This window comes from Cyprinodon tularosa, unplaced genomic scaffold (genome assembly GCF_016077235.1).
Source record: "Cyprinodon tularosa strain WSP-4 unplaced genomic scaffold, ASM1607723v1 ctg360, whole genome shotgun sequence".
In the NCBI taxonomy this organism is placed as follows: domain Eukaryota; kingdom Metazoa; phylum Chordata; class Actinopteri; order Cyprinodontiformes; family Cyprinodontidae; genus Cyprinodon; species Cyprinodon tularosa.
Window position 1 is genome coordinate 407,885 of NW_024039075.1, and position 26,445 is coordinate 434,329.

General features: G+C 40.6%; 1 protein-coding gene across 1 annotated transcript in view; it reads left to right on the top strand.

The window, feature by feature from the left end:
- The window catches only part of mpp3a (membrane protein, palmitoylated 3a (MAGUK p55 subfamily member 3)), a 36,210-nt gene extending 10,466 nt beyond the window's left edge, over positions 1-25,744 (top strand). The window contains exons 2-19 of the mRNA XM_038295850.1: positions 509-571; positions 686-804; positions 2,786-2,863; positions 3,186-3,266; positions 3,444-3,581; positions 3,657-3,738; positions 5,256-5,341; positions 6,469-6,543; positions 6,625-6,821; positions 9,057-9,121; positions 9,848-9,865; positions 10,416-10,457; positions 14,018-14,173; positions 14,252-14,332; positions 14,412-14,505; positions 16,323-16,431; positions 16,627-16,755; positions 24,227-25,744. Coding sequence (XP_038151778.1) covers positions 535-571; positions 686-804; positions 2,786-2,863; positions 3,186-3,266; positions 3,444-3,581; positions 3,657-3,738; positions 5,256-5,341; positions 6,469-6,543; positions 6,625-6,821; positions 9,057-9,121; positions 9,848-9,865; positions 10,416-10,457; positions 14,018-14,173; positions 14,252-14,332; positions 14,412-14,505; positions 16,323-16,431; positions 16,627-16,755; positions 24,227-24,406 — 1,767 coding nt within the window. The 5' untranslated portion in view covers positions 509-534 and the 3' untranslated portion in view covers positions 24,407-25,744. The remainder of the gene's footprint in view (positions 1-508; positions 572-685; positions 805-2,785; positions 2,864-3,185; positions 3,267-3,443; positions 3,582-3,656; positions 3,739-5,255; positions 5,342-6,468; positions 6,544-6,624; positions 6,822-9,056; positions 9,122-9,847; positions 9,866-10,415; positions 10,458-14,017; positions 14,174-14,251; positions 14,333-14,411; positions 14,506-16,322; positions 16,432-16,626; positions 16,756-24,226) is intronic.
- The last annotated feature ends 701 nt before the right edge of the window (positions 25,745-26,445 follow it).

Genomic DNA, 26,445 nt, shown 5'->3' on the forward strand with positions numbered 1-26,445 from the left:
CCTATTTATTTTGTTTTTTAAATTATTACATCAATGAAGAAATATAATGAATATTGAGTGATGTTTATCGTTATGGATCACAAGTGGTGCAGCAGTCACTCATGCACACAGAAGTGCATGAGTGACTTTTTCCCGGTGGGCTGCATCAGTTATTTGATGTAGAAGCATATTTATAGAGGAGCATTCTGTGACCAGTAACCAAGAGAACTTTAGGGAGAATGAGTCTTTTTTTTTTCTTTCAAACCAGCAGCTTTTCAGAGGAATGACTCAAATTGTTCAATTAAGGATTGTGTCTGCAGCCTCAAACTGTCACACAAAGTCCAAAGGGCTTTAAGAATGTTTCTGTGATTAATGGTATCAATGGCAACTTTTATCTGTAAGCTAAACCTTCAAGGTGAAATAAAGAAAACCAGGTCTCTATTGCAGATGCACATGATTTTTTTTAATATTTTTTTTTAATATAAAATTAAATGTTATGCCAATTGACTGAGAAAAACGTCTCCCACAGATTTCCCCTCCTCACCTCGCTGACCCATGAAAGAAGCAATGCCGGTTCTCACAGCTGGAACAGGTAGGAAACCTGGAATATACGCTCAGCTGAGTCTTACAGCTGGTAGCTCCCTGTGTTCCATCTGTTTAGGTTAATATCCATATATCTTTTTTTTTGTGTGTGTGTCCTTCACAGGGCTGCATGAAACACTGGCCCTGCTGACCTCTCAGCTGCGCCCCGATGCCAACCATAAAGAAGACATGGTCTTCCTCAAAGACGTTTTCAGTGAGAGGAGTTTGGGATACCTCATGAAGGTAAAAAAAAAAAAAAAAAAAAAAAAAAAAAATCTATGTTGACATTACTTCTATTGACAAGTATTGTTAGATTAACATCTGCTTCTATTAAATATGACCACATTGTTTTTTTAATGTGAGGTTGTTATAATACTCTAAAATCTGATGTTAACCTTACTTAAAAGAATCTTGGAAATAAATAGAAGTTTTACATTTTGTTTACTTAAAACTTAGTTGTTCAGTGTACTGAAGAGTTTGTTGTAAGAACTTATTTTCGAGAAGTTAATTTAACTTAGTCTAGTGAAGTTGTTCCAATGGAGAAAAGTAACCCATCAACTTCCAGGAAGCCTTCTGTTTCGATGCTCTTCAGATGAATGTATGCCAGTAATCATATAAACTAGGGTCATTTGAAAACAGCTAGTTTCACAAATGTAAGACCCCATAACATTTGATCCTCTAATCTGGATAAAATGATATTTGATGAATCAGTTAACAAGTAGCTCAGTATTTCAGATTGTTCTCAAAACATTTAATAAACCCAATTAATTGTAACAGAAACCTTCCTAGTTGTGTTGTTTGGCCACATCCATGCCAAAAAGTCATCCAATGCTTCACAACTTTTAATTACTCAACTGTTATGCATGGTCTTGACTTAAATAGTTTGAGTTATCAAGCGTTTTTTTATCCAACAGTTGCCAACACATATATAGAATAAGTATAAACAAGTTGATGACAATTGGGTTCTTTTCTCTTTGTCTTTTTTTCAATTGGATATTCTGAATTGTAAGCCCCCAGTAAAAGCTAAAAAATAGCTAATTTTCTTCCAATGATCATATATAAATGTTGGATTGAAATAAAAATCTAAAAGTAAAAACCTCTAAACCTTTTTTCAGTCTTTCATTCTTTTGAATGATTGTTTATCCCCTTTCAGTAACCCTTTTAATTGAACAATAAGTTCCCCCAAACTTATAAAAATTTAGTTTTTCCAAAAGAGACACTTTTAATACCTGTGATGGAAAATGACCTGCAGGCTTCAGAAATGATAGTTATTTCCTCTGATGAGATAAAACCATGAAGCCCTTCGTTCAGCCTCATTTCTTTTGGTGTTTGATGTTCCCATACTCCTGCCAATAGAAAATATTTTTTACAAGGGATTAGGGTTGTCAAAAGTATCGATACTCCAAAAAGTATCGATACTGAAACGTTGTATCCGGATACAATACTCATTTTAAAAAGTATCGATACAGCCATCTAAAGTGCAGAATAGTGAAAAATGCACTTTCTGAACACTGTGTGATTGAATAATTCTGTGCATTTTTCAGTTTCAGACTTTTTTTGTAACAGGTGCAGCTGCTGAGAATTAATTATTGTTTAACTGGTTTGGCCAGTGTCATTGTTATGTCTGCAAAACAAAGCCAAGGAAGGAACACTTTATTTTAATTCTAAGTTTTCTATCAAGCTTGCTTAATATTGTGCACAGCATACAACCTCAAAATATTATTCTTATTGTTTTTTTTATTTATTTCTTTTATTTTTTTTACTAATGAAAATATTTCTGTTGATTTTTAGAGTCTTTGTTTTTATTCTTGTGGTATCGAAAAGGGTATCGAGTATCGAATATTTTACTTAGTATTGGTATCGAGTTGAAAAGTTTAGTATCGTGACAACCCTACAAGGGATCACAAAATAAATCTAAATTTTTTTTCTTTTAGTAACCACTTTTAGAAAAGCTTGAACTGTCCTTTTGGACTTAATAGCTTTCTAAATTTGGAAAAATACTGAGTGTAAAATTAACAACTTTTTATCTAATAACTTCCAGTGAAAGGACACTAGGCTTGATATTTTTACACACCTTATTTGGTAGTAGATATTGTTGAATTTTTTTTTTTCTTGTAGTAATATGATTATTTTAGCCATCTTTCTTTGAATTTTCCTACATGTTTCCTACATGTAACAAACAGCTTCACTGAAATAAGCACTGAAAACAAACTTTTCTCCACAGATACACGAGAAGCTGAGACAGTATGAGAGACAAAGCCCCACACCGGTCCTCCACAGCGCCTCCTCTCTGGCTGAAGATGTAAGTTCATTTCTCACGCTCCATAAATAATTTCCCAACTTTAACACAGCTTCAGAAAAAGCAGTGCAAGTCTTGAAATGAATTTTAATGTTGCCAAAAGTGCTGAATCATCCTGATGCTCCTCTAATGAAGTCTCGCATCCTGCTGCTCTCCTGCTCACATCAGTGGGAGGAAAGTGCTGACTTCTGCTATATGATGTTCCTCTTTCCATGTGTCTGTCTGTGAATCTGTCTGTAATTACTCCACAGTAAGCTGAGTAAACATTACTTGTGTTCACTTGTACTTTGGGAGCCTGTATTTGAGTACTTTGTGTTTTTTTTAGGTGGCAGAAGAGCTACAAACTGGACCAATGAGCACAGAGGAGAAGGAACTGCTGCACCTGCTGATGTCACCACATCTGAAGGTAAACACACATTCAGCAGCTTTCCTTTACCTATGCCAACAACTTTGGAGCCCTTTTTAGAAACTTAATTTGTAATGATCTGAAGCATTCCACTATTTCAAAGGCTCTTTCTCTAAATTTATTTCAGCAGTTAAATATCAGAAGATTGATTTTTGTTGTGTTTTTCAATATCATTAGGCTGTCCTCTCAGTGCATGACACTGTGGCACAGAAGAACTTTGACCCAGTGCTGCCTCCGCTTCCTGACGACTTTGAGGAAGAGCTGGATGAGGAATCTGTGAAGATTGTCAGACTGGTGAAGAACAAGGAACCTCTGGTGAGTTGTAAAATGGTGAGGAACCTACTAGTGAAAGGTTGTGTTCTTCTGTCAGTGATTGTGTTTCTTTATCAGGGAGCAACGATCAGACGAGATGAAATGACAGGAGCAGTGATTGTGGCGCGGATAATGAGAGGAGGAGCTGCAGATCGAAGCGGTATGTCAAACTTCGTAGTCTTCCTTTTAGCTCACAACTATATCAAAGACATTTTATTTCCGTTTTATTTAGTAACATAAGTAGTTTATTGAGCTCCCCAGCAGTTGTTTTTTTTTTTTTTTTTATACTGACATGTTCATTTTTCTTGGTTTGTTTCATAGGCAAAACCTTCGGATAAGTGAATCATGTTTCACATCATTTTAACTTGCCAAAAAAAAAAACCTACTTAGCATCTTTATGTTCTGAGTGTAAAAGGACAGAAACTTAAATGTTTTATGGTTAACTATAAGTTAAATCCTGCTGTTCAAAATTGTAGGTTACCCTGTTTTGAGAACCAGAACAAGACTGCACTAAGTTCAGTAATCTAAGCTGTTATTGATCTACGTTTGTTTTGCTTAGTTTGTCAAATCCTCTCAATGACTGCTTTCTCTCATCTGCTCCCTAAATCCCTTCATTTTCTCTCAGAGTTTTATTGATTTAGGAAAATGTAGCAAGTCTGAACATGAAATAAAAAAGGGTTTATTTGATCAAGAGTTGTGTAATATGCCAGCATCCCTAAAATGACTGTCTAAAAGGATAGATCCCAAATACGGATGATAACAAATGCTTCCATTATAAAGAGAGGGATTTTCCACCATAGCAGCTGTTAAAAGAACAGAAATAAGTGTATTTTCCCTGATATGGACTAGCAACCTGGCCAGGGTGTATCCCCCCCTCAAAGACCCTGACAGTTACGTAATGGATGTATAAAAAATATTTACTTTTCGTATGGGAAAGCTGTCTGAGCTTGGTGAGGTAACAAACTACAGCCTTCAGGCAGAATAACGATCAGAGATGTTCCTGGTCTGCAGAGAGATGCCATTTGCAACAAATGAGATGCAGAAAAACCTTTAGTAAGAGGATGCAAAAAAAATGTATGGGATGAAAAACAAGAGGTTGGTTTCTATAAGAACAGGACGATCAAAGCTGGAAGGGGAGAGATACTGCAGCAGGAGAAAATTGAAGGGATGCTGCAGTTGTAGGTAAAAAAAACAAAACAACAGAGCTCTCTGAATCTGCTTTTGTCGCACAATACACACTCATGTAGATCTTTCTCAAATGTCACCCACATCCGGCTGCATGCAGAGTAAATCAACCAATTAGTTCCATATCCATGAAATTTTAATGTCTTCTTGAATTCTTGCAGCATTAAATCATTAAAAAGGTGTTGCCTGTGTGAAGAAAGGGGTTAAGGATTATTGCCTGGTGAATGCGTACATAATACATGTGTGACTGAATGATATTATCTACTCTAAGCTTCTTTGTCCTGTGGGAATATTGATCTCTCTCAGCTCTGGTTTCATTGTTGAGGCTGCAGCTGAAAAGATCTCATGTGAGGATAGAAAGTATGTCTCTGTGACAACAAGACAGATGTTTAGATATGTCTCAACACTGATCAACCCAAGAGCTCCTCAGGACTTTTTTTGCATTTATAATTTTTTTTTCTTCGAAATAATTTTTTTTTTTTTCTTTTATAGGCTTAGTCCATGTAGGGGATGAACTCAGGGAAGTTAATGGAGTTTCTGTGATCCACAAGAGGCCTGATGAGATCAGTCAGCTGCTGGTATGAACCTCACACCTACTCTGAGGGATTAAAACCAGTCTACTACTGTATGTGGATGCATGGCCCAAAAGAAGTCTCTTCATATTTATTTTCCAAACAGGATAAATTCAGACAGAAATTAACTGTTTTCATTACAAATATTATACAAATATAACTGTGATTGAAGCTTGCTGAAAGATAATTCTTGTAACCTGAAAAGTGAAGTTTTCAAAGCAAATAAGATAAGCCTTTTATTTCTAAACGTCACAATTCAGTTTAGGGACAGAGATTTTAAAAAATGAAAAGTGTTTTTGCAAAGTGAAAATGAGAGCTGACCTGTTAACTAAGATCTTTGTCACACACTTGTAAATGTAAAAAAAAAAAATAAATACATCACACTAGTAGATAATATTTTTACTGTTCTGCTTGCATATTTAAAGCAAAGCGAAGTTTGGTTTTTATGTTTTCTGTATAATGGTGACTAATGCTGCTCTTTTATTTTGAAAATCCATTACAACAACTTTAACTGTGGATTTTACAAGAACAAACATGAGAGCATCATGTTATGGGAATATATATGTATTTTTGTTTTTCTATAGGGTCCAAAAACCTGACCAATAATGTTAAGATAACAGGAGAAGAAAAAAAAAAGTAAGGGTATTGCTGAAACCTTCAAACCTGCACTAGAATTGGAATTAGAAAGCAGTACCATAATATGAAATGACCCAGTCAAAGTCCAGACCTAAATCCAAATTATAATTTGTGGGAAGACTTGAAAATGTGGTGTTTAAAGAGGCTGTTTATAAAAAAATTGGGATCAATATAAGAAGAAGAATGGGTAACGAGTCTCTACATGTACAAAGGTAGAAAAAACAAAGAAAATAACCAAAATCCTGTCCTGCTTCTAGGTCCACAACTCCTTGACTTTTCAGAGACTAGCAAAATTAGATGTTAAAATATCCTACTGTTTTTATTTTAAAACAGTTTTTTCAAGAAATGATAGGTCCTCAAGATTTAAATTGGCCTTAAGTTTTTTCCCTTGTGAACTTTTATCTAAAATAAACCATTTCAAGTATAATGAAACCTCAGGGGTTTTCTGTTGTGATCATGTTGCTGCAGTTGATACACACTGTTTATTTATGATGTAGTCCCAGTCCCAGGGCTCCATCACTCTCAAGATAATCCCAGCCATCAAAGAGGAGGACAGACTGAGGGAGAGCAAGGTAAGGTGAAGCATGGCCAACATTTATGTAAAACAAAAAAATAAATCAAGTAAAGTTTTTATGTTTTGGTTTGTTCTGCAGGTATACGTGAGAGCCTTGTTTGACTACACCCCTCTAGAAGACAAGGCCACACCGTGCCAGGAAGCGGGACTTCCTTTCAAACGGGGAGACATCCTGCAGGTTGTGACGCAGGATGACCCCACATGGTGGCAGGCCAAGCGTGTGGGAGACAGCACCCTGCGGGCCGGACTGATCCCATCCAAACAGTTCCAGGAGAGGTGAGAACATCAGACTTTTAACATTTAGTAGCAGCAGAGACTAAATTATTCACCCAGACATTACTGGTGGATTTTATTCTCCCTTTCTAATCTCTTCAAATCCACATTTGCGTGTTCCACTGACAGAGGTCAGCTGTGATTAGATGGAGCATCAGAGAGTGGGGGGAAAAAATAAGCAAAAATATAACATTGATGCTGTGGGAACATGCTGATACTGTTAGTGTGATAATCCTGCAGTGAGATGATCTCGGCACAGAGATCCCTGCCAAACACTGCAGCCACGGCTGGATTAAAAACCACTGGAAGAGGGAGCAGTAAATATACATATGTGGAGTTTAACATAAATCTGATGGATTAAACAATGAATTTACCGACGGGATGCTCAGACGAGTGAATGCAGGGTTATGGGTTTATAGAGCACATATCTTTATTTGAGCAAAATCTCAACATTTGACAAAAAATAATAGAAGAGATAAATAGTCTGGTGAGAGGATAGGGTAAATGAAGGAGAACAAATTAAAAGAATCAACACAATTGTGTGCAGAATTATATTTTGCATCCACCAATTGGTATGCAAGATTATTAGAAGAGGCAGATTTTTTTTGGTTAACAATTTAAGAATTTTTATATTTTTTTATTTCGGTCTTGCCTTTCTTTGTAACCAATGCTTGCTCAATGCTTGTCAACTTTCTTTGCTTTAAATTTGGCCTTTTTTTAAGTTGATGACAAATTATGTCCCAGTCAACGTCATTACTGAATCTCTTTTCAGTATGTTATTGAAGTTAATTAAATCATCACCATGTATATAGAAGCATTTTAGCAGTTTAGAATTGTTTTTGCTCCGGATGGTACATCTTTTGTTCTGCTTTATGCCGAAGGATGTTGGCTGGAAATATTCAAATTATGTGGAAACTTAGAGCTCAACATTTTTCACATCATAAGGAAAAAACACTGATGAGCTGACAGTGATGTTAGTTTTTTAAAACACAGTATAAAATTGTGTTAATATTTTTAGGATCAATTGAACACATGGTTGAAAATGTGTGGATCGGGGGGCCACACCTTTGGAAAAAGAATAAAGGAAACAGCAGATTTCTTGTACAAAAATCTAAAAATTTATCGCCATTTAAATATTATGAAACATACAAAATTGTTCAATGAATGAAAGGTGAACAATAATAATAAAACATTGATGGTTGTTTTTAAAATGACTCCTAAAAATAAATAACTAAAATGTCACAGTTCATTTTTGTTGTTCAGCTAAAGAGGAAAGTAAAGAAGTGGTACAGAACAAAAATATAATCTCAATTGCAACCAAGGAATGTTTGAGAAATTGATTAAGAGCAAAGAAGATAGGATAAATATATGTACTCGATGAATTGTCAAAATAAATAAAACCAATATCACTATCCACTGTAAAATAAAACAGGGCTGTAGTTGAATTGTGAAAAAGGCTTTTGAGATTTTGGATCATTAAGAAATACAGATTAAATATCATTATCTTCTTAAATTTATTTAATGTAAGGTGACTAGGTAAAAAAAATGTAGGCAAATTAAGTGTGCAGTCAGAGAAATTACATCATAGTAAACGTATCAAAGTCAGTTGAAAAAGAAAAAAAGATTTATTTACTCAGGCATATTCATATCTCTTGTTCTTCTGTATTTCCTTACACAATTATTTTAAAGATAAATGTTTATCTTCCTTCAATAAACTCTTTTTCCTTTTCAAAGAATAAACTGTAAATTTAATGTACACACAGCCAACAAAGAAAGCCCCTTTAAGTCATATCAAACATCAGGTATCAAACAACAGGTTTTCAAACATCCTTTATTAAATATTGTAGGTAGTATGTTGCCACTAAATATCTAAAATAGTAAAAAAAAATAAATCAAGCATTTCTGACCTCAGAGGAGGATTTATAGAAAAAAATATACGATTTAACCTTTTGATCAAGTCTGCTTTTAAAAGATAAAAAAATAAAATAAAAAAAAGGTTCCATACAAGTATAAAAGAAGTAAAGACTTGAGCCCAGTACTATATAAAAACCATAAATATTACATCCAGCTGTCTTCCATTACTAAACCTGGTAATCCTTTGTGTTATAATCTGTCAATGTGTGTTCTGTGTCCTGTTCTTTACAATCCCCTCTTACTTTCTGCTTACTCTCCTCTCTGCCACCGATGATTCTCTGCCTGCCTTTATCCTCTTTGGCTCTATGCTGCACATCCCTCCAGGCGACTGGCCTACAGGATGAAAATGGGCACGCTACCCAATCCCAAATCCCCTAAAAAGCCCGCCTGTAAGTTTCTGCTTCTGAGGATTTCACCTCGTCGTTTACATTTTTACGTAATCACACTTTAGAACCAGCAGCCCCTCCTTTCATCACTAATGTAATCAGTCATTACAGCCCAATAATATATTTGACAGACATTTATTGACCACCTTCGCTATTTATCGACATTCTTCCATCTGTATTCCTGGATCCATTAGCATGCAGCGTTCATTCTATGGTGCAGCCATTTTTTTTTTCAAAGGAAGAGGGAGTATCATAGATATGAATTACTCTCTTTAATGTTTATTACATTTGGCCAAGCCTAAGTTCAGCCTCAGATGATCCAGACAACATAACAGCTGTTCATTGCATTAACAATAACTACACTTCTCACCTGATCCTGTACATTCTGGAGAGGAGGTTTTTGAGGTGCGTTAACTGTACGTCATCCGATTATGCCTGAGCCATGGAGAGATAGGAGCTAAGCAGGATGCAGCTTGCTGCTCTACTTTAGGCAACAGCAGCAGCAGCAGCAGCAAACCTGCAGGGACTTTCAACTCCTCCCTCCCATCTCCTCCTGCTTAGTTTATTCAACCAAATCTTAAAATAAGTGTCTCCCATCTTGTCTCTGACATCATCCTAGCATCTTTAAAGCTCACACAACCTCATCTACATTAGCTGTCATGTATATAAAATCGTTTTTCTTTCTGTCTTTAATCATGTTTTACTCTTCTTTGCTGCATTCTGCTTTAGCTGAAGGATGTGACAAAGGTTGGTATACCTGCACACACATTATCCACAGATCATGAGGCCTTAAATGTTGATGCATGCTTGTGTGGGTGAAAAGCTTTGGGATTTCTGCAGCTTCAGGCATAATTCCCCCTACTGCTGCAGGAGCATCAGGGCAAATTCTTTGTGTTTTAGGTATGTGATGTGTGTTTACCGCAGCAGGTGATGCACAGGAAGAGCAGGACTACTGGAGCTCAACCAGGCAAAAATAGTTATTTTAACTTAAACAAATTTTTTATGTGTGTCCAGATTTATATATATTTTTTCCCTATAGATGGAAATTATTTCTAATTAATGATGAGGACTTTTGTACATAGATTTTATGGGTAAACATGTCTGTGGTACAAAGGGACCCTGTTCAAACCAGGTGGAGGTCATTCTTCCCTCCACCCACCATCTGCCTGTCTGTATCCTGTTGGGCCATGCCTCCCTCTCCACCCCCCCCCAGCCCATCCTGCCTCACCCTCTTTAATTTTTCCAGGTGTCTTACCCAATGCTTACCCCCTCTCTACCCTGCTTGCCTCCCCTACAGAGGACTGTGACTGTGAAGGCTATTTCAATGGGCAGTACATAGGTGAGAGTGTGTTCCTCTTTTTCCATCTTCCTCTTCCTCTCTGCCTTTTGCCTGCTGCAGCCTGGCTGTGTGCTGCTTCCCTCTGGGCTTTGGGTCAGGGGGCAAAGTGGCTTTATTGTTTTCACCTTGAACCGTCTTTAATTAAATCAAGCATGCCCAAAGTCAGTCCTCGGGGGACCGCTGTCCTGCAGGTTTTAGAGGTTTCTTGGCTTCAGCACAGCTGATTTCCCATCAATAGCTTATCAACAGGCATTTGTTGAACTGCAATCATCAGAATCAGCTTTGAAGAAACTGAAAAACATTGAAAACCTGTAAGACAGGGGCCCTCGACAACCGGCTTTGGGCATGCACGTATGAAATTATATATTTTGAATATTATTTGTAAACACAAGTGGACTCTATTTACTAAAACTCAATTCTTTGCCCTGGATTTTATGTAGTGAAAAGCAGAAACTGAAAATAAGGCAACGAGGCTCTTCTCAGATACTAAACTTTCCATCCACTGTAAAAACATGCCGTTATTTTATCAGATATTCAATTGAAATTGTTCCTGCATAAGGTCAGTGAGCTCAACCAATATTCTCATTTTCTAAATACCCAAAAAATTAAACATCCTATCATAATACCAGAGGCTGGTATAGATCATCAAGATTTAATTTCCTATCTGAAAAGTTCAAATGTTGCTTCAGTTGTTTTGAACCCTACTATATTTTCTCATTAAGCCCATTGAATGTGGACAATACTCTCTTATTCTCCATAAAATGTATTGTGTGGAGAATAAATAAAATAAACAAAAATTCTTTTGTAAAAAAGGTACTGAATTCATGCTTTAAAATTATCCCATACATTGCTTAATCTTGATATTGCATTGTAATTTGTAAAACCGTTTTTTTAGTATTCATAGTATTTGGAGTACTTCCCTTTCAAAATAGCATCTAAAGTTGTTAAATATTGTATTATGCATGGGAAGCTATGCCTACAGGATTAAAGGGATATTATTACTGAACAATAATGACTAGGGAAAATAACACATTTAGCAATTAATTTAAAAATGATTTTTGTTTAACAGTGTTAATAGATTCCAAGTGCTTTAACATTGAGACTTTAAAAAATCTGCAATTCCTACTCATCTTTTAATACACAAGATAAAATAAATAAAAAAAAAACTATAAAGAATAAACCCAAAATACTACGGTGTAACACGGGTTGTATCAAATGTGTTCATGCTGATTTAAATACTGTTACCTAAAAACTAAACCATGCAAACATTTGCACAATACTGATTGATTTTACAAATGTGAATTTACAAGAAAACTTTAACAACAACAACACTGTGACCATGAAAATTAACCTTCAAATAACAGCATGGTAACAGTACAAACAATTTAAAAGCAAAAACAGAGGTGATTCACAGATGTAATGAATGTCTTTGGATGCGGCTAGTAGGTTGTTTGATAGCAGACTAAGGTTTGATGGCATTAAGGTGCATTATTTACCATGTGAGACTGAACGTTGCTGTCTCTGGGTTGTATTTGCATGTAGGTGGTGTGATTTTACAGTTGGCATCACATCAATAATGGAGTAGACTAGGCAGCATATAGATGGATTGGCAGAAAGGGCCTTTTTTTAAGGGGGTTAGAAAACATAAAGTATTAGAAAAGTAACTGTGTTTCAAATACAAAGGCTTAGAATAGTAAGTGTAACAGGATATAGTTACTTAGAATTAGTATTTCAAATACATAAAGGTAATGCAAATATTCCATTACTTCCCAATGTGCACCAATGCTTCCTGCAGAATAAAACTTGCACAACACGATGCTGCCACCCCTGTACTTCAAAGTTGGGATGTTGTTTTCAGGCTTGCCAGCTTCTCTTATTTTTCTCCAAGTGTAACAGTGATCATTGTGACCAAACATTACATTTTAGTTTGATCAGACAACAGTAGATGCTGCTCAAATCTAAAACCATATCCCTTGGGAGTATTTGTTGTAATGCAGATTTTCATGTTGCGTTTGGAGAAATGGCTTCCTTGTTGAGAGGCTTTCAGAGCATTGGCACAGAACTATTTTCACTGTGGATAATCACACTGTGGCCAGCTGCAGCTACCATTTTCCGACCCCGTTTTTCCTTTGTGTTGGGATCAATATACAATTTAAAACAAAAACATGTTAATCATTAGATGAGAGAATCTGAGAACGCATATAAAGGCATTTTCTCATGGAATGCATACAATATGCATTGTTTAAAAACTAGAAACACAGTCCCCTCAGGTATGTGTAAAATGTCTTCATAGAATATCTTCAAACTGAAATTATTAGGATCCTTTAACCTCAGATTTTAACAGAAACAAAACAAGGAAACATGGAATGCTTAATTACCCAACAGTTTTGTTTTGATTTTTTTTCAATGAAAAACAGGCTGAATTATAAAAGGGCTTTTTAACTTTGAAAAATGTAGTTTCTGAATCTACATAAATGTGAAATTGCATTTTATGTATTCAAACAGAAAACCAAGCCATAGGTATGTATTATTCAGTTGAAGTCTTAAGTGTTTTTTTGTGGGGTTAATGCATTAGCCTCCCCTGTAGTTTAATCTCCTCACTCCATCTCCCCTGTTAAACTTAAACTGATCGTCATTTGTTCTCCCACCCTGCCCACTGCTCGAATGACCTAGAGTACACAAAGTGATCTAAACACAGCTGAAAACCTGACACTAAATGTTTCCTGTGACATGAAATGCCTCAACAAGCAGCATTTGTGCTTCGTGTCTACCTGCCTGAAGCCGTTAACCCTCCATCATCCCTCCTGCTGTCCTTGCCTCTGAGTGTTTGGATCCTTCTGAACCCCCCCGCCCCCCACACCCCGCTTCTGACTAACTGCCCCTGTTGTTGTTGTCAGTGCGCTGCTCCTCCCCCTACTCATCTTTCCCACCCTTATGAGGGCCCCTCTGCGTTGGACGCATTGCACACTCAACCAGGCACGTTTGTTGCTTGTTCACCCTTATGTGGAGGTGTGAGGCTGGGTTGTGTGATGCTCTAACACCGGTTATAGTCTCTTCTAAGTGTAAAGCAGTGGCGCCCTCCTGTGGCCAGGTGTTTTCCTGGGAATTTTATTCAGGTACAGTGGCCGGCGCAATCCTGCAGGTACTTGACTGACAGGGGGGGATCCAGACTGTTCTGACCATGGGAGACTGATTAGTCCCAGTCTTTTAAAGCCATGTCTCCCAAGGCCAGGCTTTCCTGAGTGTCCCACCTCAGCACTGTAACCTCTCGTAAAGAAGCATGTCCCAAACATAATGAAAGATGTAAACATCATCAATGAAATCTCATTTTTACAAGAAACCAAAACTTGGCGGGTTTTTTTAGTTGCATGTAATACATTTCTCTGAAGCATGAAATGTATATATTCTTATTGCCATTCTTACTTCCAATGAGATCCATGTGCGCCTATACAAATGTTATAATGCATGATGCTTGGATTCTTCACTTGTAACATAAAAAGCTGTGTGTTTTGTACTCTCCACCTTTTTAATGTTTCTCTGTATCCATGGCCTCCCTGCAGCTGGTTTACGGAGGAGCTTCCGGTTAAGTCGTAAGGACCGGCAGGGATCATCTGGAGAGTGCTCTGAGCTTGGGGAGACAGATTTTCTTACCTATGAGGAGGTGACCAGCTACCAGCAGAGGCCCAATGAGAGGCCGCGTCTGGTGGTTTTGATCGGTAAGACTGAGCCACTAAACTCAGAGGCAATCTCCAATAAAACTGAAATACCACAGCTATGTTATGTCTTTCACTAAGGTTCTCTTGGAGCCCGAATCAATGAACTGAAGCAGCGGGTGATAGCCGAAAACCCCCATCGATATGCTGTAGCAGTTCCACGTAAGTTCCCATTTTATCCCCTAAGCCTCATAGAATCAAATAGTGGTAACCACACTAGATTTATCTCTTTATCACACAGATACAACCAGACCTAAGAAACCTCATGAGAAGGATGGTGTGGAGTATCACTTTGTCACCAAACAGCACTTTGACGCTGATGCTTTAAATAACAAGTAGGTTTCATTTAAGTAAATGTTCCTAGCAGTTGATAACTTCCTTGGCAACTTCATGTGCTTCTAGTATAAATCCTGATTAGGGTTAAAAGTAGTGCCTAATCTAAGAAGGGCCAAGCTCAAACCCAACAGCTACAGTGTGAAAAGTCTCATGGCTGTTAATGTAAATGCTCTTTTATGAACCTTTAAACTGGTTATAATATATTGAGGAACCCTTGTTCTGCCAGTTTAACCTTATCCTGCTTCTAAATGTGCTTGATTGTTTGTAGCTCCACCATGAGCCAACTACTTTATTATAAAATTGTAAAAAAGAAAAAAAAATAGAACAAAAGTCAGGAAAGAATGGAATGAGTCAGAGCATTTATTTATTCATACTAAAAGGTTCTCTTTTTGGAAAGGACAGATGCACTCATTGCTCTTTTTAGATAACCCTTGATATTCTGTATTTTGGTTACGACAGAGTTAAAAAAATATCTACACTTTAATAAAACCCCTATTCTGTCCAAGCAGTGTTACATTAGCTGACAATAGTTTAAATCCTCTAAAATAAAACCTCTGGGTGTCATTTTTGCTACACCTATGGCCTTTATGGCAGACTGAGATAAAAGTGTACGATGCTGCAGTTCTCTCTGTGCCTCTTAGCTTTATCTCCTGCTCATAAACAATATTAGGCTGCAAAAAGTCTTAGTTTATGAGGTCTGATGGTTAAAGCATAACCCTGAAGTTTAAATGATGTTTAATGTTAAGTTGAAGGCGTTATAGTCAACTTTAAAGCGAAGGGGAGGTGAACATTGTAGATGAATAAAACCTTTAAAACTGTATAAGTAACAGATACAATTTATCCTCTTTGCTTGGACACACAAAGTAACACAGCAACCTACTTTGATTTAAAATAAAGTTTTGTAACTTTTCTGCAAAATAGTTTGCTTCTGAAAGCTCATTAAATGAGCTGTGCTCATGTAGGAACTGAGGTTCACTTTTAATCCAGTAGGCTTTAATGTGTTATTAGCAATGTTGCTGGCCAATTATTTACATGTAAAATGGAATTGTGTCAAGAATTATCCTCCTGTATATGTTTTGGATGTTTCCTTGGTTCACAGTCGGTTCTGCATGGAGAGAAGGTAACGGACATGTTTGAGACCCGCAGGACAGTGGTCTTTGAGCACAGATGGTCGTTTCCTGTCAGTCTAGAAGTAATGTTGGAAGCCATCATGAAAAATTATTATTAGTTATTTTCTTGGGAGTTAGGCCTTTTCTCACAACTGTCATCAGTGTATTTTTCCTCTCCCTGACAAATAGAAACCATTCTTCTGTATGAGATAATTTCCACCGGCTTTGTTGTATTTTGGCATCAGAAATAATGATTACCTGTTATGAATGATTATTGAATGAATACTGTAGGTCCAAATTAAGTCACAAAATGCCCAACCTGTTAAAGAATTTTATCCTAATGTTAACTTCATTAACCATATTCATAGCATTAATATTTTGAACTGGAAGATCGTTTGTTGAGCATAATTTCCTTTCTCTGTTAATTTCCCCCGTATGTATGTTCATTAGAGCTTTGGCATAAACTGTTATACTTCCAGGTCTTGAGTTGCTTTTAGGCCAGATGAAAAGCATTTAGTCTTGGGCTAGCAGTTACCCTCAGTCTCCAGCTATTCTGGATGTCAAGGGAAGAAGCAAAAATAATTTTCTACTCCAGGTTAGATGTTAATTGCTTACAACCTTTAAAGTAGAACCTGCCTTCTTAAAGTCTGAATTATATCTTTCAAACCTGTTATTTCTGTTATTAATCTGTTATTTTTCCCCTACAGATTTATAGAGCATGGGGAGTACAAGGAGAACCAGTATGGCACCAGCATAGAGGCCATCCGCTCTGTACAAGCCAAGAATAAGATGTGTATAGTTGATGTGCAGCCTGAGGTGAGAATGATGTTAGAATGAATATCAAAATAATCTGTCATAACGTGTCAAAATGAGCTACGGGCTACAGGTTTTCCCAGGGTGCAAGCAGTCTTGTCACATGTCTTTAGCAAACAGTTTCTGACACATCCCTGTTGACTTTGCCGATTCGTGCCTCCTTCCTGACCTTTATATGTAAATCTATTTTTGCTGCAGGCTCTGAAGAGACTACGAACTGCAGAGTTCAAGCCATATGTTATATTTGTCAAACCTCGAATTCCTGAAAGCCGACTTCGCCGCAGTGCAGCCACCTCACCAGGAGGGGGAGAACACGGCCGTCTTACAGTGAGTACTGTATCAAGATCTTTCCTTTGGACTTAATGGCAAACATGCCCTTAGTGGAATTGATTTTTCTCTACAGTATTTTTGAACTTATGGTTCAAAGAAACTCCCTTTAGTCCAACTAAATCAGTGCTCAGCAGAGCTCTCAGATCTGCATGTTTAGCAGGTTGTCCTGCTGCTTGGAGTCGAATTTAAATGAATAGGTCATACTCTGGTTTTTACAGACCTTGGTAGTACCCTGAGGGGCAATATAAAGTACAGCATTACAACGGCATCAAGTAGAGTAACAGCAAAACAAGACTGAAAAGGAAAGCAGCCATCAGGAGTAGAATGAAATCTGGCAGCAGAGAAAGAAAGTTTACAGGTTAATAAGGTTCTCCTCCCTTGAGTCCTGTTGGCAGAGCAGTGGGACCTAGGACTGGACAATAACCAGTAAAGTAACCATTTAAAGAGGGTGTGCTGTAGCAGGGAGAGACTTAAAGGAGAAATGAAACATTCAACCAAACTAAATTCACAAGATTGTGTCTTATTATGATCAATAACTGTAGTAGAAATGTAAAAAAATATAAAAGCAAAAGAAAAATCCAAGCTTTGTTTTATAATTTTTTTGGTAAGAGAGCCCCCATATTGCATGCAGTACCTCAAACTGTGATGTCACAGGGTTGGTCAGCACTAGCTGGAGCAACTGTATACATTGGTTCTTTTTCTAACTTCGCTCGGTGTTTCACTATGGGAATCGCCTTGGCGTGACCAACTACGGAAGCTCCAATGACATCACGTCTGTCTGAGACAGACAGGTTGAGCCGTGTCCGTGGCTCCACCCACCAGCTAGATCACGGCCAACCTACCCGCCTCAACTCATTCTCGCTTTCTTCCCGTGTGAAGACTACAACTAAGCTCCCTCAGCGCGCTCAGGTTAGCTTGGACCTGTTTAACTGTTCTCAGGCGTTCCGTAAAGGAAAACGTCGCTGAACGCAGGACCAGGACAGGCCTGTACCGTGCTGAGTAAGCGCTTCGGCAGAAGCACTTTCTGGAACACAAACGCAGGGAGCGGTGACCGCGTAAAGGCGAGCTGTCCCTGTATCTACTCAGTTTTAATTAACGGAATAGAGAGCGCTTGTGTCAGCCGAGCTAACACGTAAAGGTGGGCTTGGTTTTTGGCTAGCAGTGTATCGCTAGCATAAGAGTCCGGTTAACGTGTTGTGGCGAACGGTCTTTATATCAGTAAAGAGCTAACGTGTAGCGACGAGCTCCGTGTTTAACCACAGTCATGTCTGCGGCTCCTACCCCTGCCAAAGGTTCGGAACCGAAGGCTAAAGAGGTTGTATCCCGCCCGTGTCCAGCGTCATGCGGGGCATCTATCTCTGGGCGGGACCCTCATCCGATGTGTATAGCATGTATGGGCGCTAAGCACGCTCAGGCATCGCTGGCGGACCCTCAGGGATGCCAGCACTGCGCGTCGATGCCGGAAAGGATCCTGGAGAGGCGGCTTAGGGTGGCTGTCGCTAACAGCCAGGACCCTTGCTTCTCCTCACCTGCAGCCGTTGCGGCGGCGGGTGAAAACCATCCGCCGCTAGCCTCTAAGAGCTGGGCGGACGTGATGGAAGAGGAGTACCCGTCCATGCCTCCTCTGTTTGAGGGCCTTATGGACAGTGGGAAACTCGAGGCAGACATCGACGAAACGGAGGGTGACGCTAACTCCGACCTCCTGGAACTGGAGGACATGGAGGAGGAGGAGGAGGACTCGACCTTCCCGGGTCATCACTCCAGGCCTCCAAGCGGGGCAGAAGTCACCTCCCCGGGGGATAGTGATCTGTACGATGTGTGCAGACGGGCGGCTTTAAAGCTGAACATCCCCTGGCCTGCAGCGCAGGATTCAGAAGGAGCAGAACGGGACCTGTACGACGGTAAAAGGCTTCCACCAGCTTTACCACCAGCAAAGCAACTTTTACCAGCCGTTCCCGCTTGCATGAGAGAAATGAGCCGTTTCTGGTCCAGCCCATTTAAGAGTAAGCTTCCCACCAAGGGCTTCTCTAAGCTGGAGATACAGGGCATGGGTGAGCTGGGGCTGGCCGAACCCCCAGCTGTAGAGCCTTCAGTGGCTTACCCCCTCCACCCTAACCGCAGATCGGTTTCAGCATCCTCAAACATCTCGCTCCCAGGTAAAATGGACCGCCTCACAGCCTCCATTTACCAAAGGATGTACAGATATGCGGGTCAGTCAGTGTGCTCACTTAACGCGGTTACACTGCTGTCTGCGTACCAAGGTGAAATCTTGGAGGAGATGGGGCGTCAACTGGACTCGGGGACACCTAACCCCAGTCTATGGGATGAGATCTGTGTGGTGAACGATCTCATCTTACGCTCCTCTAGAGGTGCTGTTCAAGGTTGTGGTCGGGTCATGGGTCTGGCTGTCTCAGGGGAAAGAGGCCTATGGTTAAACCTGTCAGGCCTGAGTGACTCCCAGAAGGCCGAGATCATGGATGCGCCCTATGACCCGACAAAAGGTCTATTTGGCCCCTCCTTGGAGAAGATGAGGGAGACGAGTAACCTCAGAAAACAGGAGGGAGAGGCTTTTAACCTTTGTTTGCCTCGTAAGCCCAGCCAAACCCCCCCACAGGGACCCAGACCTGGGTTTGCGGCTGCTGCAGTGAGAGTACGGCAAGGTGGAGCCAAGCCTTCAAGGAGACCTGCCACACAATCCACCCAGCAAAGCAAAGCGGAGAACCCAAGACCATGGGGGAAGCACTCTTTTGCAGCGGCCGCTGCAAAAAATCGTCCATCCCACCCTGGGGAGAGCAAGAAAAAGCGGGCAACCTAACCCCACTGTTAACCATCTCCCCTCTGAAGAGAAGGTTTCCAGGCACCAGGGCAAACTTCTCTGTCCAGGATTCAGATGCTCCTGTAGTTCCCAGTTCACCAGGAGGCTTGTTAAATTCTCCCTCTCACGTTCAGAGAGAAGACATTTTGGGGTGGAGGACACAGTGTCACAAAACACTCCACAGCACGTTATCAGTGTCACCAAGCACTCAGCTGTGCCCCATGTTACAAAGTGTTGTTCAGGGGGAATTAGAGAAAATAAATACAGCTTTTCTGCAGCCAGGCATGTTGCCAAGGGCAGAAAGCCCCCCACAAAAAAGAAAAAAATTAACACAAATGGCTCTCTGCCACTCCCCTCTGCGCCCAGCAGAGGGAGCTCGCGCTCTTTACAACAGAGCCGAGCGCAGCAGTGCAGAGGGGATGACGTCACTCAGCAGCGACGCTTCTCCTCTCTCTGCTCGGGCAGATCAGTGGCGCGCATGCGCTGTCTCTCCATGGGTTTTGCATACAATCTCCAAGGGTTACAGACTGCAGTTTGCCACGAGACCTCCGAGATTCAACGGAGTGCTCTCCTCGGTTGCCACCGGGGATTCAGCTCACGTCCTGAAAGACGAAATAGCATCCCTGTTAGAGAAAAAAGCGATCAGAGTTGTACCGGACGAGGAGGTTCGTCAGGGCTTCTACTCGCGCTATTTTCTCATTCCAAAGAAAGACGGCGTATCACTACGCCCCATTCTGGATCTGCGTGTGTTAAACAGACACTTACGCAGATATACATTCAGGATGCTCACACACAAAGCACTGTGCCGTTCCATCCGTCCGGGGGATTGGTTTGTAACCATCGACCTCGCGGACGCCTATTTTCACATCTCCATTTACCCCCCACACAGAAAGTTTCTCAGGTTCGCTTATCAGAGCGCAGCCTACGAGTTTCAGACCATCCCGTTCGGGCTGTCATTAGCCCAGAGGGTGTTCAGCAAGTGGGTGGAGGCGGCGCTGTCCCCTCTGAGGACGCGCGGGATCAGAATATTTTCGTACATAGACGATTATCTAATCTGCTCTCGGTCAAGCGAGCAGGCAGTCAGCGACTCCCTTGCAGTGATCAACCACCTCATCAACCTCGGGTTCAGGATAAATCAAGCCAAAAGTCGCCTGACTCCCGTGCAATGCACGGAGTATTTGGGTCTCAAAATAAACTCCCTCTCTTATCGTGTCACACTATCAGAGGGGAGAATCCTGTCATTCACCCAGTGCATGACGCGTTTTCAGTTGGGAAACGTCGTTACATTCAGACTGTGCCTGCGGCTCCTCGGTCTTATGGCATCCGTGATTTCAGTGGTCCATCTGGGGCTTCTGATGATGAGGGACTTTCAGCGGTGGGTCGCCTCGCTGCGACTCTGTCCCCGCCGTCATCTGTGCCGCAGAGTAAAAGTGACACAGACATGCGTGGCGGCTCTTCAGCCCTGGAGAGACCCGACGGTTCTCACGTCGGGCGTCCCGCTGGGGACCGTAGCATCCAGGGTTACCATGACAACCGATGCTTCCCTGACAGGTTGGGGCGCAACTATGATGGGCAGAGCGGTGAATGGCATATGGTCGCCGAGAATGAGGCGGCTTCACATCAACATGCTGGAACTGCACGCAGTGTTCCTAGCTCTGAAGCACTTCATGCCATATGTGATGGGTCGCCACGTCTTGGTAAAGACCGACAACTCCACTGTGGTGGCTTATATCAACCGTCAGGGCGGCACCAGGTCCCTGCAGTTACACAGACTGGCCAGGGACATAATTATGTGGAGCAGCACCAGAGTTCTGTCGCTCAGAGCAACGCACGTAGCGGGAATTCTGAACAGAGGGGCCGATCTTTTATCCAGAGGGAACCCTCTCTATGGGGAATGGAAGCTGCATCCACAGGTAGTGGAGCAGATCTGGCAGAGATACGGACGGGCTGCCGTAGATCTCTTCGCCTCATGGGAAAACACTCATTGCCCGCTGTTTTTCTCCCTGTCAGACCCAGACGCTCCACTGGGTATGGACGCGCTGGCGCACCCATGGCCAGACGCGTTGCTTTATGCTTTCCCTCCTCTCAGCCTGATATCCCCAACTCTAGTCAGAGTGAGGGAACAGGGGCTGTCTTTGATTCTGGTGGCTCCCTGGTGGCCATCGAAGCCCTGGGTGGCAGAGATAATCCAAGTCCTGTCAGCCGAACCATGGCCCCTCCCCGTTCGAAGGGACCTGCTGTCTCAGGCTCAAGGGGAGATTTATCATCCACACCCAGATCACCTGGCTCTCTGGGCCTGGCCCGTGAAAGGTGGAATTTAAATGCAACAGGCCTCCCCCCAGAGGTGATCGACACCATACAGAATGCTAGGGCTTCTTCTACTCGCTATCTTTACAGTGGTAAATGGCGAGTGTTTGAGGAATGGTGTGAGGAAAAACAGACCGTTCCTTTTCAGTGTTCAGTGGGGGACGTGCTCTGCTTTCTGCAGAGCTTGTTGGAGAAGGGTAAGGCTTTTTCAACAATTAAGGTTTATTTAGCCGCAATCTCTGCTTGTCATGTAGGGTTTGGTGATAAACCTGTGGGGAAGCACCCCTTAGTGTGTCGTTTTATGAGAGGGGCCCGACGTAAGTTACCAGTTTCTAAGCCTCTGGTGCCATTATGGGATCTCTCTCTGGTGTTGGATGCCCTCTGTCATCACCCATTTGAACCTTTGGAGGGTGTTGGCTTAAAGTTCCTTTCATTGAAAACTGCCCTGCTCTTAGCGTTGGCTACGGCTAAGAGGGTGAGTGAGTTGCATGCACTTTCAGTTAGTCCGGCCTGTTTACAGTGGGCACCCGGGCTCTCTAAGGTGTGCTTGAGACCCAACCCGGCTTTTGTGCCGAAGGTGTTGGATTCAGCATATAGGTGTTCGATGGTGGAATTGCTGGCATTCCATCCACCCCCTTTCTCTTCAGCAGATGAGCAGAAGCTTCATTGCTTATGTCCAGTGAGAGCTTTAAGAGCTTATGTGGACAGGACAGCCTGTTTTAGAAGAGCTGACCCTCTGTTTGTATCCTGGGCTACTGCTCATAAGGGCAAACCTGTCTCCCGCCAAAGATTAGCACACTGGGTTGTGGAGGCTATATCTCTGGCATATAGGTGCGCAGGATCAGAGCCCCCTAAAGGGGTGAGGGCCCATTCTACCAGAAGCATGGCCACCTCTTGGGCTTTGTTCCGTGGTGTGTCAGTTCAGGACATCTGTGCTGCAGCCAGTTGGGCTACGCCGCACACATTTGTGAGGTTTTACAGGCTGGATGTGGCCCGGCCATCGCTAGCACACTCAGTGCTTGGAGTAGGGATGTTAGGGTCCAACTGAGACCTGGGTTGTGATTCCTATCATATATGGCTTCGGGATCATCATGCAATCCGGGAGTGGGCCATATCTCCCATAGTGAAACACCGAGCGAAGTTAGAAAAAGAACGTTGGGTTACTTAACGTAATCCCTGGTTCTTTGATAACAGAGTGAGGTGTTTCACCAACACATCCCTTCTTGCATGGGCACGGAAAGAAACCTGCCTAGAATGAGTTGAGGCGGGTAGGTTGGCCGTGATCTAGCTGGTGGGTGGAGCCACGGACACGGCTCAACCTGTCTGTCTCAGACAGACGTGATGTCATTGGAGCTTCCGTAGTTGGTCACGCCAAGGCGATTCCCATAGTGAAACACCTCACTCTGTTATCAAAGAACCAGGGATTACGTTAAGTAACCCAACGATATAGTTTGGTTGAATCTTTCATTTCCCCTTTCAACAAAGTAGATGCAAAATGTTGGCTTTGTTTTCATCTAGTACACTAGTCATGTTAAGGGTTCTAACAACTTTTGCTGAAAAAAAGGCATTCTCCTGATTAAGTCTCCTGCAAGGAATTGCTAAAAATAACACATTAGCACAGAAGAAGAGTAAATCAAACATTTCTGCACTCATTGCAGTTCTTTTCCTGTATCTGGGTAGATCAGTTTCCTCTGAAACACACCAGAACGCTTCATTAGCTGGCCAAATAACATGCCGGTGGAGCGATAATTCTTCTTATGAGGGAAACGAGTCAGCCACCAGTGTTTTAAACATGTTATGATGATCTGGGGGCCTAACTTGAATTAACAAACCATATCATGGGTTATAGGAATAAGGTGGATACGCTGATGTAAACAGGTTTTGATGAAAATGGAAACAGATCTCTGCTTTATTTGAAATTTTCACATTTGATATTATGAAAGCATTACATCTGACTCACCAAAGATGAGTCTTAGCAGGTAAAAAAAAAAAAAAAACACAGCTAAATAAAGTATAAAGCTATAAAATCCTTTGTCTTTGATTCTTTTCCTCAATAGATGCCAATCTTTATTTGCATCTCATATCTAAAGGATGAATTCCCTCATGAACTGTAACTCAGCTGAGCCACTTATGTGATGTAGAAGAGATGCATCTAAAAGTTGCAAGATGGTAGCTTCAAAGAAAGTCTTGCACACCACCATTTTAGGTTATGTCCCTATTTGTTTAAGATAAATAAAATGCAAAGAAATAAATATGAAAAATATTCCATTAAAGTCCTTCAAGAATATTTTAGAATCTCATAAGCTACAAATTTACAGTAAAACTATTTTTTTTCTTACCCAATAGGATGAAGATATCCAGGAAATGCGTCAGTCTGCCATTCAGATAGATCAACAGTATGGACACATGGTGGACCGTGTCCTGATCAAGGAGGACTCAGCCAGCGCTTGTGCTGAACTGCAAGGCATTTTGGAAAGATTGGAGCGTGATTCCTTCTGGGTGCCTCTCAGCTGGGTGCGGACCTAAGTCTAATACCCGTAAGACCATCTGAGGAATCTCATTCAACTCTTGAACTGGTCTTCAGAGCCAAAACCCCTCCACCCTAAGGCTGCTGGCCAACCCAGAGAGTCTGCTGAACTGCAGCACCACAGAAAGATGAAGTCAAGGAAATACCTCAGTTTTGCGGCAGGCTTAACATTTGATTGCCTAAGTTCCCAAAGTAATACATTTGGCATGTTATGCACTTTTAATTTGATGTAATTACTGGCAATCTTAATGTGTATATTCACAAGCGTTAACACCAAAATAAGGGTTTGAACCTAACTGAATCACAGACCAAAAAAAAACAACAGAAATAGTAATTCAAGTTTTCCTAAAGACAAAGGAGTCAAATTAGGTTATTTTTTTTTTTTTTTAAATCTGCTTCTATTGACCTTCTAAAGTTTACAGCTTAATTCATTTAACATTAATAGGTTCTAAATTGCATCTGGCTCCAGGTAATCTTTTCAGGAAATGGAAATATTTGAATTTTAGACCTGGGCTATACTGTATCTCAAGCATATTATTCCTCAATCTGTTGCACACTACAGCAAAGTGTCAGCTTTTAGTAGCATGACTTTTTTTTCTACTGTCTTACAAAACAGCAGCTGCTGTAGGCTTCCAGTTTATTCCTGCTGCTCATGCATCCTGTACAGAAAGACATTAACGGACAGTTAGCTCCTTAAGTTACAAATTAAGGAAATGTCCGAATGGAATGCAAGAATGTTTTCCACTAAACTTGTTTTAGAAAATGCATGACAACAGATTATTTACTGATGTAAAAACTGTAAATGTTACTCCTGGTGTGCCAACGAAAGATGTCGTAGCACTTCAATGCAACCTGTTTACCTTTGTCAGTTTGACTGTAAAGCATTGTGCACATGTTTGCAGTGTGTGTTAACACATTACATTGTCCCTTTTGCAAATAGGAATGGAGTTTTGTACAGTTTCTTGAACATATCTGTATTTTTGGCTGAAGATCAGATGTTTGAACTGAAGAACTTTTTATGCACAACATAGATGGAGGATTTTTTTGTATGTCAAATAAAAGACATTGAGGAGAGGAATGTTTGTAGCAACTAAGAACCTTACTTTGGCATGCCAGTACTATATAAGAACTTGAAAAATCTGAGTCTACAGAGACAAATCTGATCAGGAATAAAGTCATTTTGTGTTGAATGTGAGCATCAAACACTTTCAAATCATCTTCAGTAATTGTTTTTCTCACATGCAATGTTTGAGCTGTGTGAACTCGATCAAGAATGTTGACTTTGTAACCATCATGTACAAAGTGCCATAATAAAAGGAGGCTGATTCAAACTTTAATTTAGTTATTGCTTCCTTAAATTTAACATGAGGATGTGTAATGTGTGCTTTTACCTTGGCACCAATTATAGACTCCAGTGAAGTGAAGTGCATCCAAAACGTTGCCAGATTGTCCTTGGCTCTGTTTTTTAGAGCTCCCAGACCGTCACTTATCTCTTCTGAGTTTTCTAGTTGCTTGGCCCTAAGGAGGGATTATTGTCAGAGTGAGCAACAGAAAATATGCTAACACCTTTAAATGCTCTCTACAAAAGGCATACCTCTGCTTTTTTTCTTTTGAAATGAGGAAGAGAAGGGCCTTTTTACCTTGTAACTATTCCTGATAGTGTAATTTATATAATTATAAACAAACCTTCCTCTATGCTGAAAAAAAAATGTCCTTTTAGCCCAATGGTAAACCTTTTTCAGTGTTTCTGCAAATCTGGCAGTATAAAGTAATTTACAGGTGGAGTACTTTTGTGAAATCTAATGAAAATGTTAAACTTTGAAGAAGAAGAATTTGTAGATTGTAACTGATCTATATTTTATTTCCCCAGATGATTTTTGTCCAGAGTTTTTGCAATTAAAAAGAATAAATCTGAATATCTAGCTGTACTTGGCTAAATGAGACTGGGCATAATATGAATTAACTCTGCATCATGTCTTTAGGGATAAAGCACATATGCCTTAAAAATAAACCTAATTGTAGAAACCCAAACCAATAA